General features: G+C 35.9%; 1 protein-coding gene across 1 annotated transcript in view; it reads left to right on the top strand.

The window, feature by feature from the left end:
• LOC102808159 (glutamate--cysteine ligase catalytic subunit-like) overlaps window positions 1-14,047 on the top strand; it is a 157,179-nt gene that overhangs the window by 26,859 nt on the left and 116,273 nt on the right. The window contains exon 7 of the mRNA XM_085508190.1: window positions 6,561-6,775. Coding sequence (XP_085364316.1) covers window positions 6,561-6,775 — 215 coding nt within the window. The remainder of the gene's footprint in view (window positions 1-6,560; window positions 6,776-14,047) is intronic.

Here is a 14,047-nt window from a genome sequence, read left to right as displayed (position 1 = left end):
CTATAGTATTCCTATAAGAATACTATTGGATTTCTTTAATAGTCCTATAAAAAAATACTATTGGATTTCTTTAGTAGTCCTATAAAAATACTATTTGATTTCTTTAGTTAGTCCTATAAAAATACTATTGGATTCCTTTAGTAGTCCTGTAAGAATACTATTTGATTTCTATAGTAGTCCTGTAAGAATACTATTGGATTTCTATAGTAGTCCTGTAAGAATACTATTTGATTTCTATAGTAGTCCTATAAGAATACTATTGGATTCTTTTAGTAGTCCTGTAAGAATACTATTTGATTTCTTTAGTTAGTCCTATAAAAATACTATTGGATTTCTTTAGTAGTCCTATAAGAATTCTATTGGATTTCTTTAGTATTTCTATAAGAAGACTATTGGATTCTTTTAATTGTCCTATGAGAATATTATTGTTTTCTTTTGGCATTCCTATAAAAGTACTTTTGCATTCCATAATATTATTGAATTTATTTCATTAATATATAATTTTAAGCATCAAATAAAGTTATTCAGTGTGCCATTACAGTACATTTTTTTCTTGGAAGTTTTGTAAAGGCAGAATACAAAAAATACATGTGACCAAGCTCAAATTTCTTTGGAGTGATATGGGTAATATTATTATTATGTATTCATGCGAAAAATAATGTAATACATGGATATGATGAATACTATAGGTTTAAACCATCCTTCACAACTTCTAAAGGACAGTCCTATAGGACAGCAGAACGTGTTCTTTAGGATTCCTATAGGACAGTCCTATAAGACCGGACTGTCCTATAAGACCACTAAAGAAATACTATAGGTCTTATAGGCATCCTATAGGAATCCTATAGGACATTTCCGTAAGGGATGGTATGTGATACATGTTGGTGTTCAATACATGCTAGTATTTGATACTTGTTGGTGTTCAATACATGCAGGTATTTGATACATGTTGGTGTTCAATACATGCTGGTATTTGATACATGTTGGTGTTCTATACATGCTGGTATTTGATACATGTTGGTGTTCAATACATGCTGGTATGTGATACATGTAGGTGTTCAATACATGCTGGTATTTGATACATGTTGGTGTTCTATACATGCTGGTATGTGATACATGTAGGTGTTCAATACATGCTGGTATTTGATACATGTTGGTGTTCTATACATGCTGGTATTTGATACCTGTTGATGTTCAATACATGCTGGTATTTGATACATGTTGATGTTCAATACATGCTGGTATTTGATACAGGTAGGTGTTCTATACATGCTGGTATTTGATACCTGTTGATGTTCAATACATGCTGGTATTTGATATAGGTAGGTGTTCTATACATGCTGGTATTTGATACATGTTGGTGTTCTATACATGCTGGTATTTGATACCTGTTGATGTTCAATACATGCTGGTATTTGATACAGGTAGGTGTTCTATACATTCTGGTATTTGATACATGTTGGTGTTCTATACATGCTGGTATGTGATACATGTAGGTGTTCAAAACATGCTGGTATTTGATACATGTTGGTGTTCTATACATGCTGGTATGTGATACATGTAGGTGTTCAATACATGCTGGTATTTGATACATGTTGGTGTTCAATACATGCTGGTATTTGATACATGTTGGTGTTCAATACATGCTGGTATTTGATACAGGTAGGTGTTCTATACATGCTGGTATTTGATATATGTTGGTGTTCTATACATGCTGGTATGTGATACATGTAGGTGTTCAATACATGCTGGTATTTGATACATGTTGGTGTTCAATACATGCTGGTATGTGATACATGTAGGTGTTCAATACATGCTGGTATTTGATACATGTTGGTGTTCTATACATGCTGGTATTTGATACATGTTGGTGTTCAATACATGCTGGTATTTGATACATGTAGGTGTTTTATACATGCTGGTATTTGATACATGTAGGTGTTCTATACATGCTGGTATTTGATACATGTAGGTGTTCAATACATGCTGGTATTTGATACCTGTTGGTGTTCTATACATGCTGGTATTTGATACATGTAGGTGTTCTGTACATGCTGGTATTTGATACATGTAGGTGTTCTATACATGCTGGTATTTGATACATGTTGGTGTTCTATACATGCTGGTATTTGATACCTGTTGATGTTCAATACATGCTGGTATTTGATACAGGTAGGTGTTCTATACATTCTGGTATTTGATACATGTTGGTGTTCTATACATGCTGGTATGTGATACATGTAGGTGTTCTATACATGCTGGTATGTGATACATGTAGGTGTTCAATACATGCTGGTATTTGATACATGTTGGTGTTCTATACATGCTGGTATGTGATACATGTAGGTGTTCAATACATGCTGGTATTTGATACATGTTGGTGTTCAATACATGCTGGTATTTGATACATGTTGGTGTTCAATACATGCTGGTATTTGATACAGGTAGGTGTTCTATACATGCTGGTATTTGATACATGTTGGTGTTCTATACATGCTGGTATGTGATACATGTAGGTGTTCAATACATGCTGGTATTTGATACATGTTGGTGTTCAATACATGCTGGTATGTGATACATGTAGGTGTTCAATACATGCTGGTATTTGATACCTGTTGGTGTTCTATACATGCTGGTATTTGATACATGTTGGTGTTCAATACATGCTGGTATTTGATACATGTAGGTGTTTTATACATGCTGGTATTTGATACATGTAGGTGTTCTATACATGCTGGTATTTGATACATGTAGGTGTTCAATACATGCTGGTATTTGATACCTGTTGGTGTTCTATACATGCTGGTATTTGATACATGTAGGTGTTCTGTACATGCTGGTATTTGATACATGTAGGTGTTCTATACATGCTGGTATTTGATACATGTAGGTGTTCTATACATGCTGGTATTTGATACATGTAGGTGTTCAATACATGCTGGTATTTGATACATGTAGGTGTTCAATACATGCTGGTATTTGATACATGTTGGTGTTCAATACATGCTGGTATTTGATACATGTTGGTGTTCAATACATGCTGGTATTTGATACAGGTAGGTGTTCTATACATGCTGGTATTTGATACATGTTGGTGTTCTATATATGCTGGTATGTGATACATGTAGGTGTTCAATACATGCTGGTATTTGATACATGTTGGTGTTCAATACATGCTGGTATGTGATACATGTAGGTGTTCAATACATGCTGGTATTTGATACCTGTTGGTGTTCTATACATGCTGGTATTTGATACATGTTGGTGTTCAATACATGCTGGTATTTGATACATGTAGGTGTTTTATACATGCTGGTATTTGATACATGTAGGTGTTCTATACATGCTGGTATTTGATACATGTTGGTGTTCTATACATGCTGGTATGTGATACATGTAGGTGTTCAATACATGCTGGTATTTGATACCTGTTGGTGTTCTATACATGCTGGTATTTGATACATGTTGGTGTTCAATACATGCTGGTATTTGATACATGTAGGTGTTTTATACATGCTGGTATTTGATACATGTAGGTGTTCTATACATGCTGGTATTTGATACATGTAGGTGTTCAATACATGCTGGTATTTGATACCTGTTGGTGTTCTATACATGCTGGTATTTGATACATGTAGGTGTTCTGTACATGCTGGTATTTGATACATGTAGGTGTTCTATACATGCTGGTATTTGATACATGTAGGTGTTCTATACATGCTGGTATTTGATACATGTAGGTGTTCTATACATGCTGGTATTTGATACATGTAGGTGTTCAATACATGCTGGTATTTGATACCTGTTGATATTCAATACATGCTGGTATGTGATACATGTAGGTGTTCTATACATGCTGGTATTTGATACATGTAGGTGTTCTGTACATGCTGGTATTTGATACATGTAGGTGTTCTATACATGCTGGTATTTGATACATGTTGGTGTTCAATACATGCTGGTATTTGATGCATGTTGGTGTTCAATACATGCTGGTATTTGATGCATGTTGGTGTTCAATACATGCTGGTATTTGATACCTGTTGGTGTTCAATACATGCTGGTATTTGATGCTTGTTGGTGTTCAATACATGCTGGTGTTCAATACATGCTGGTGTTCAATACATGCTGGTGTTCAATACATGCTGGTATTTCATACATGTTGGTGTTCAATACCTGCTGGTATTTGATACCTGTAGGTGTTCTATACATGCTGGTATTTGATGCATGTTGGTGTTCAATACATGCTGGTATTTGATACATGTTGGTGTTCAATACATGCTGGTATTTGATGCATGTTGGTGTTCAATACATGCTGGTATTTGATACATGTAGGTGTTCAATACATGCTGGTATTTGATACATGTTGGTGTTCAATACATGCTGGTATTTGATACATGCTGATGTTCAATACATGCTGGTATTTGATGCATGTTGGTGTTCAATACATGCTGGTATTTGATGCATGTTGGTGTTCAATACATGCTGGTATTTGATGCATGTTGGTGTTCAATACATGCTGGTATTTGATACATGTAGGTGTTCAATACATGCTGGTATTTGATACATGTTGGTGTTCAATACATGCTGGTATTTGATGCATGTTGGTGTTCAATACATGCTGGTATTTCATACATGTTGGTGTTCAATACATGCTGGTATTTGATACATGTTGGTGTTCAATACATGCTGGTATTTGATACATGTTGGTGTTCAATACATGCTGGTATTTGATGCATGTTGGTGTTCTATACATGCTGGTATTTGATACATGTTGGTGTTCAATACATGCTGGTATTTGATACATGTTGGTGTTCAATACATGCTGGTATTTGATGCATGTTGGTGTTCAATACATGCTGGTATTTCATACATGTTGGTGTTCAATACATGCTGGTATTTGATACATGTAGGTGTTCTATACATGCTGGTATTTGATGCATGTTGATGTTCAATACATGCTGGTATTTGATGCATGTTGGTGTTCAATACATGCTGGTATTTGATACATGTTGGTGTTCAATACATGCTGGTATTTGATGCATGTTGGTGTTCAATACATGCTGGTATTTGATGCATGTTGGTGTTCAATACATGCTGGTATTTGATGCATGTTGGTGCTCTATACGTGCTGGTATTTGATACATGTAGGTGTTCAATACATGCTGGTATTTGATACATGTAGGTGTTCAATACATGCTGGTATTTGATACATGTTGGTGTTCAATACATGCTGGTATTTGATACATGTAGGTGTTCAATACATGCTGGTATTTGATACATGTAGGTGTTCAATACATGCTGGTATTTGATACATGTAGGTGTTCAATACATGCTGGTATTTGATGCATGTTGGTGTTCAATACATGCTGGTATTTGATACATGTTGGTGTTCAATACATGCTGGTATTTGATGCATGTTGGTGTTCAATACATGCTGGTATTTGATACATGTAGGTGTTCAATACATGCTGGTATTTGATACATGTAGGTGTTCAATACATGCTGGTATTTGATACATGTAGGTGTTCAATACATGCTGATATTTGATGCATGTTGGTGTTCAATACATGCTGGTATTTGATACATGTTGGTGTTCAATACATGCTGGTAGTTGATGCATGTTTAGTTCTATACATGCTGGTATTTGATACATGTAGGTGTTCAATACATGCTGGTATTTGATACATGTAGGTGTTCAATACATGCTGGTATTTGATACATGTTGGTGTTCAATACATGCTGGTATTTGATACATGTTGGTGTTCTATACATGCTGGTATTTGATGCATGTAGGTGTTCTATACATGCTGGTATTTGATACATGTAGGTGTTTTATACATGCTGGTATTTGATACCTGTTGGTGTTCTATACATGCTGGTATTTGATACATGTAGGTGTTCTATACATGCTGGTATTTGATACATGTTGGTGTTCTATACATGCTGGTATTTGATACCTGTTGATGTTCAATACATGCTGGTATTTGATACATGTTGATGTTCAATACATGCTGGTATTTGATACATGTTGGTGTTCAATACATGCTGGTATTTGATGCATGTTGGTGTTCTATACATGCTGGTATTTGATACATGTATTTGTTCAATACATGCTGGTATTTGATACATGTTGGTGTTCAATACATGCTGGTATTTGATACATGTTGATGTTCAATACATGCTGGTATTTGATGCATGTTGGTGTTCAATACATGCTGGTATTTGATGCATGTTGGTGTTCAATACATGCTGGTATTTGATGCATGTTGGTGTTCAATACATGCTGGTATTTGATGCATGTTGGTGTTCAATACAAGCTGGTATTTGATGCATGTTGATGTTCAATACATGCTGGTATTTGTAGTTTTTTTTATGTTCGATCATCCTATTCGATGCACTGGGACTGATCGCTGTACAGAACTTTGTATTGTGTATTGTTTTTTTTTAGCTCTGCTGTTATCATAGACAGAGCAAAGCTTGTTCATATAGGTGATTGTTTGTCATGGTCACTTGTTTACAATTTTTGCACAAATTTTTTTAATTTTTTTTATTGCTAGTTTTCAAAGACAAGAACACAGCACGTCCATTTAAAGAAACATTTGATATTGATGTAGAGGGCCAAGGTAGAAGTGCTTCTAAAGTAGACCATATTTATATGGATGCAATGGGTTTTGGTATGGGCAATTCATGTCTACAGATGACATTCCAAGCGTGTTGTATCGAGGAAGCCAGAACGTTATATGATCAACTTGCACCACTATGTCCCATACTGGTAATTATTATCACCATGACAATCAATCAGATTTGCACATTATTGTTTAAACATATTCTATTGTTTTCTCCCGTCGTGTTTGTTGACCATATTATTGATGTTGCCCTTGGCTTTTGGCTTTGACATCATCTATATTATGGTCATGACCACTATCCTATTGGCAGGCAATAAATCATGATGTTGCCCGAATGACCATGTATTATTTATTTCATCACATCGAACAGATATCCACCATGGTCAACTGCACCTAACATACATCTCTCACAGTCACTCTCCAACAAAATTACACTTATATTTGTAATATGCAATAGCATACATACATACATTGTACATAGATTGTTTACTGAAAAAATCAAAAATACACAGTAAATGTTACCTTCAGCAGTGTGAATCTCTCAATTTATCAAATAAAAAAAATATTGGAATAAATTGAGCACTTCTCAAATGCAAGTTATTTCACCATTCTCCAGATAAAAATGTCAGTATGCCGTAGAAGTGACTGTTGTGACTTTCTCAGGAATGTAGCACACCTTCTATTTGCATTCATAAGTCACTCAGATTAGATCATTCTCGGTGAGCATCAGTGTGACACACGTCATAGAGTCATATTTCAGAATCATGTGAACAAAATCCATTCAATTTTGCATGTGCCTAGTACTTTTTCTGGGACATATGCAAATACAGTGATTTACTGATTCAATCCAAGATGGCTGACTGGCAGCCATTTTGTATTTTGAAAATGTGGGATTTTATGCATGTTTTGTCAGTTTTTGTTAAAATTTCATACATACATTGTACATTTAAGCAGTAACCCCCCGCCAAAGTCGGGTATACCACAAGATATTGCATAATTCACGACATATATGAATGAGCCGCAGGCATGGAGTCTAATGACAATTTATTAAAACTAGTAAAAAAAAGAGTTTACTTGCATCTACTATAAGATCATGATTGTGGCCCTTGAACATGAATATTTATAAAAACAGTACGTTTCTGTACGCAACACAGTTCATATTAAAGATAAACTTCTTTTATTCCGCATGAAAACAAAAGGTTTCCATGGTGAAAAGAACAGCGTAAACACAAAAAAATAGCATAACAAAAGATGACCTTTTACTGACTACAGCTACGTTCTCACACGTCTAAAAAACGCCGGTGTTAACACTATTTTTTTGTTGTGCGCTTGGCCGTCGTATTGTGTTCACACAGCACATTGCGTTGTGCAAGCGCTGGTGTGACAACACCGTTTAGGATCTGGTCCACCCCTTTTACGACGATGTTAAAAACACTGACGCCACAATGGCATATTCTGCACATTTTAACAACATTCTCAAATAAAAGGTGTTGTGACAACGGCTTATTTCGTCCAGTGAGAACACCACATACATCAACGTCATTTGAAATACAGGGTCGTGTACAATTTGGATCATTACAACAACAAATGGATTTTCCATGTTTTTATTCCGGATTTTGTACAATTTGGAATGTAATTGGCCAACTGAAAGTACTGGTACAGTTGTGAAATAAACTGGTTTTCTGACGCATCATACTACATGTACTTGTAACTGTGGATATTTGACATTCAGCAGTACCGTACTTGGCTGAAGTTTGAGACATGGCGGTATCGTTGGTATAACCAAGGTTTTGTGACAGTTTGACAGGTTTTGTCATTGTTTTGCAGTTTTGGAAATTACCTTAATCATCTCCTCTAATTTATTTACCCCCAGTAGAGAATTACAATACCATATATCGTTGAATTCTGCGTTATCCAGATGGCAATTTCACTGCAATTTTGTCAGCTAACATTCGGACACCGCTACAGGACACCTGTTATTAGTCCCCGTTCGGACGATGTCCGAAAACGGGGACTTATAATTCGGTCTCCGTCCATCCGTGTGTCCGTGCGTCCGTCCGGAGTCATATCTCAGAACCCCTTGGACCGATTCTGTTCATTCTTTGCATGTGCCTAGTACTTTATGTGGGACATATGCACATGCAGTGGTTTAGCGATTCGATTCAAAATGGCCGACTGGCAGCCATCTTGTTTTTTGAAAATGTTGTATTTTGGACATGTTTTGTCAGTTTTCATTCAAACTTGGTACATAGATTATACATGTTAGGATACATGTCCATGATGATTTATTTCACAATTGGATCAAAGATGGCCGACTGGCAGCCATCTTGTTTTTTGAAAATGTTATATTTACCTTGCCCGTACTATGAAAGATGGAAGGGAAAGGTATATTAAGGGAAAAATGTTGTCCGGCGTTGTCGTCAGCGTCGTTGTTGTTGTTGTCGTCGTCGTCGTTAATAATTGTTATTGTCTACATAATAACTTTACTAATTCTATTCCAAACTTTAGCAAACTTGGTCACCTTATTCATCAGTATAAAGTCTTCCCTGAGTTTGAACAACAGATGTCCTGTTTGAAAATATCATGCAAAAATTGAGAAAATCTGACTGTTTCTACTTGACTGATCACTGGTGATACACATCAAAGGTCACTGATCTCAGTGGAAATATGCATTGTTGTATGTGTTCAATGAAGCAAATGATTTATCTTGTAATAATATCCTTGGTAATGTATCTCAGAATCCCATACTGGGTTTCAAAACCAACTCATGGAGAGATTGCACAGTCTGATACACATTTGCAAACCTACCAATAAAATCTTTACAGAAAACAAGATGTCAGAAAATCAATATAAGCACTGCTATGAACTGGGTGCCAAACTTTGATCAAGATCTGAAGCTAATAGAAAATCTGTTTAGTCAAAAGTTATCAAATCAAAAACAATACATAAAAATACATTAAAAGCAAAACATTTCATCCACATTTTAAAAAGAAAATTATTCTAAAATATATGTATTCTGTATTTGACAAACAGTTCATTCGACAAATGAAAACTCACAGGAATATGTTTCAGCTATTAGAACAGAATGATAAAGTTTTTATAATACTAGTTTAAAAACGCACTTCAGAGTTTGCAGTGTTTGAAGATGTAGTTTCTCAGGAGGCAACAGTACTGTTGACTTCTCCCTCCACTGGACACCAACTATTTAAGTTGATTTGCATACAAAGCAGAGCTTGCAACATGATAGCTATTCATAAATGGTGTTTTTTTACTTTTCATATAATACAGTAGTCACACAATGAGGCAGTTCATATTTGTCTCAGTGAATCATTCATTTTTGACAGACACCTGTACAAAATACTTGAACTAAAGCCAGCTAAATTTTTCTGTTATCTTGCATGTTTTATGAATCTATTCACATCTAAATGCAGCACTTTTTTTTGCAATAAGACATTTGTTTTTATTTTAAATATCTCAATTACTTTCAATAATGCTGGAAATTATGTTTCTTAAAATAATTAAACAAATAAGGCACCAATGTTTTTGTAAGATATTTACATCTTTTAAGGACATTCGGTAGACTGATTCCCCACTGTTGGTTCAACCCCAAAACTTGTTTGTATTCAAAATTAATTATGACAATGCATATTTATATTGAAACAAACTATGATAAAGGGAATTATATTATATAACAAAGGGCAAGGTCACCAGAGTTCAACTATGTTTTGGACATGCTTTGTCAGTTTTCATTCAAATTTAGTACATAGATCATACATGTTAGGATACATGTCCCGACCATCCGTGAGTTCTTGAGTCTGTCCGTCCAACCGTCTGTGTGTCCGTCTGTCCGTGCGGCAGTCTATCCAACGTCACATTTCAGAATCCTGTGGACCGATTCCGTTCAATCTTTGCATGTGCCCAGTACCTTATGTGGGACATATGCACATGCAGTGGTTTAGTGATTCGATTCAAAATGGCCGACTGGCAGCCATTTTGTTTTAATGAATGTGGTTCTCGTGCCATATCTCTGACTTGCTTTCACTGATTATGTTCAAATTTTAAATATTCATTATACATGTACATCATGTCATAGACAGATATATTGGTTTGACGATCCTATTCAAAATGGCCAAATGGTGGCCATTTTTGTGCTAAAAAATCATCATATATCAAGCATTTCTGGCATTTATGGATGGATTACGTTCAAACTTGGTACATACAGTACTCATTTCGCCCAACCTCCCGCCCGCTTCCGGATTTCGATCGCTTTTTTTTCGCTCGCTTTGTTCAATTCGACCGCGCAATTTCCGCTTTTTTTTCGACCACGCAAATCCGGAAGTATCCGGTCGCGCAATCGCTCGCTCGCTCGCCTGACAGCGCAACCACCTGCATTTACAGTTCATTACCTACTGTTTTATGTACAAGTGTATCATTTTTTTTTATGATGTTAAAATAAGAATAAATATAATCAGAAATTTATAGAACGACTGTTGAAAAAATACGGTGGATCACACGGCCATATAAAATTGGTAATAATACATACGCGTAGTAATAATGTCCACCATAAGCAGGATCGAACCAAACATGTGAAATCAAATACGACACTGACACAGACACAACTAATATGAAATAAAACCATTCTATTTTTGGTGGAGAGCGAAAAATGTCTACTGTAGAGTACGGTATTCGTTGAGTAACCGTGTGTAGGGTGATGGTTGTCATGCACGCATGGTTTGGGTTTAACACGGGTCAAGTTGTAGTTATGTTAAAATCCGTGGCACCTATAACAATTGAAGAATATCTGCAGGAATAGTAAGACTGTGAAAAAAACGACTGATCGATTGTTATAGAATGACCGTAGTGTACAATTTGTCAAACAACTGGGCGAAATACTTTCATCAGCTGTACGTAGTTCACTTACAGCCAAAACAAAGTTAGCTTGGACATTAAGTTGTGAGACGCTGCCAGTGATAGATAGATAAAAGAACAAAATAAACGCAATCAAAGGCGCCGACCACACGCTTTGGAAATAAATAGATCGCGTTGCTAAGAGGAATCGCACCTGCATCTCGACGATGTCTCCGGTCATGAGCAGGGTTTGCCGCGTCTTAGAAAAATTGAAAGTTTCCCACATGCACTTCTCGTTCTTTGCTGCTAACTTGTTTGCACTCTAATATGGTGTTGTTTTTGTCTTTCTAAACATCGAGTTTATTTTTGACATTCAACGAGATCGCTTGAATTTTGAATTTGATGACTGTTCGAATTTATCCACTTTTACAGTGATCAACATTGCGTTCGAGTAGAGTTACTCGTAATTACAAGCCTGATTTACATTTTTCTTGCGGTGTTTTTTGTCAATGTATTAAATATAAGTGCTTTGGGAAATAACATAATTATATTGCGCGAGTGAAAGAGTTTGGTGAGACTGTCACAACACGTTTTATTTATTTCCAACGCGCGTGGTCGGCGCCTCTGATTGCGTTTATTTTGTATTTTTGTTTTCAAAATGTATCACTGGCTGCGTTTGTTTTGTTTTCTTCAACAAATTAACTGTTCCGAGATCTCTTTCATTTTTTGTCCGGCTGCTGCCAATCCAATAATTCGTCGCCACATGTACTCAGACAAGCGATTAATCGTCACAGTCATTATACTAGTAGTTTAAGTCCAATTGATTTGTAGAAATTCAGCTATGCGATAATTATATGTGCTGTTTTGTTTTGCGCACCCAGACACGAGCAAAAGTTAACCAATAGATTTTCTGAACTACAGCATTCGTATTACTTATGCAAATTGAGTAAGGGTCATAGTGTGAGTTGCGTTCGCAAATAACAAAGTGTCAAATTATTTTGAGTGCCGTTCGGAATAAATTTAGTCAAAATCACACACAGAAACACACACACAACACACAAATACTAGTACTCAATACATTGACCAGTTATATAGTTGAACTACACACACAAGGACGTAAATATGTAAATACAGGTCACAGTTCGACTTGCGTAGCAAACGTTACAATGTGTCAAGTGATTTGAAGACGTCTTTGTTCCAACACAGAGAAGCAATAGGCGTTGTGTTTTGAATCGTCATTAAGACCTAAATTTATTACGAATAAAAACTTAAGTTTATACATACAATGTACGATCATTGTTACTCCAGCGGTCCGTTGGCAAGCGGACGATGTTTCTGAAGCCAGCCATAGCAGGAGCGAACAAAAGCGAGCGAGCGAGCGAACAAAAGCGAACGCGAGTGAGCGGAAAAAAAGCGGTCGGTTTCCGGTCGGAAAGCAGCGATCGGTCGGAAATTAAGCGATAAGCGGTCGGCAAAAAAGCGATAAAAGCGGGAGGTTGGGCGGAATGAGTACTGTACATTAGACATTACGGGTTCCTGATGCACGTCATTTTATTTTTCAGATTGGTTTCAAAACGGCTGACTGGCGGCCATTTCGCTTTAATGATTGGGGTTCTAGAGCCATATCTCTTAAATGCTTTGACTGATTATATTCAAAGTTTATATATTCGTTATACATCATGTTATATATATTTACATGTATTCAAAATGGCTGATTTTGAATGCTGTTCCAGAGCAATATCTCTCAATATGGACAAGTACTTGTTTGACGACCAGATACAAATGTTAATCTTTTTAATGTTAAAAAATCTTATTCCTGACATGGTTCTATTCTAGCTATATTACTATAAACAAAACTATATATCTTAAATTTGATAACTAACGGGGACTGTGCCATGCATGGCTTGTTTTCTGTGCCTCGTAGTGCATTTTTTTCAACCTTCAATCCCTCAATATCATCTAGTTGGTCACCAGTTAAACTTAAAGATCGTGTTATCTTTTTTGGAGGTTCGCACTCCATTTCAATGTCACAACACGGAGGACAAGACATGTTTTAACAGCAATCAGTGTTCTGGCGTACATTTTGGTTTGTGTGGCGATCATCGATCACCCAATGACCGACGCTCACAACTTGGATCCCATTATTAACAAAAAGTAATATTATGGTTATATAATTTTTCCGATGTTTTTAATTTGGTAATTTTACCAATATTTTTCCAAAATTAACCACTATATTTCCCTAAAAATCAAATACTATCGGTTTTATGTATTTCTGTATTATACCTGAAGTCAATTCGTGTTCCAGGGCCACTTTTGTAGCGTAACTGCATTATCAACCAATATACCATTAATTGCACATGCAAATTTGTTTGGACCAATCAAATTGATGATTTAACATCAATATACTAGTGTGCATGTAATATAATTTAGATTACATGATGATGACAATTTGTTTTGCAATAATTAAATCAAAGATGACTGACTGGTGGCCATCGTTCATTTATGACCATATTACTACTGGGGATATATCTCTAAGGCTTAGGAACCATTTCCAATCGTATTTGGCAGAT

The sequence above is a fragment of the Saccoglossus kowalevskii genome, chromosome 14, assembly GCF_978046115.1.
Source record: "Saccoglossus kowalevskii chromosome 14, keSacKowa6.1, whole genome shotgun sequence".
Taxonomy (NCBI): domain Eukaryota; kingdom Metazoa; phylum Hemichordata; class Enteropneusta; family Harrimaniidae; genus Saccoglossus; species Saccoglossus kowalevskii.
Note: the sequence above shows the minus strand (reverse complement) of the source record. Positions and strands in the feature narration are given on the sequence as shown.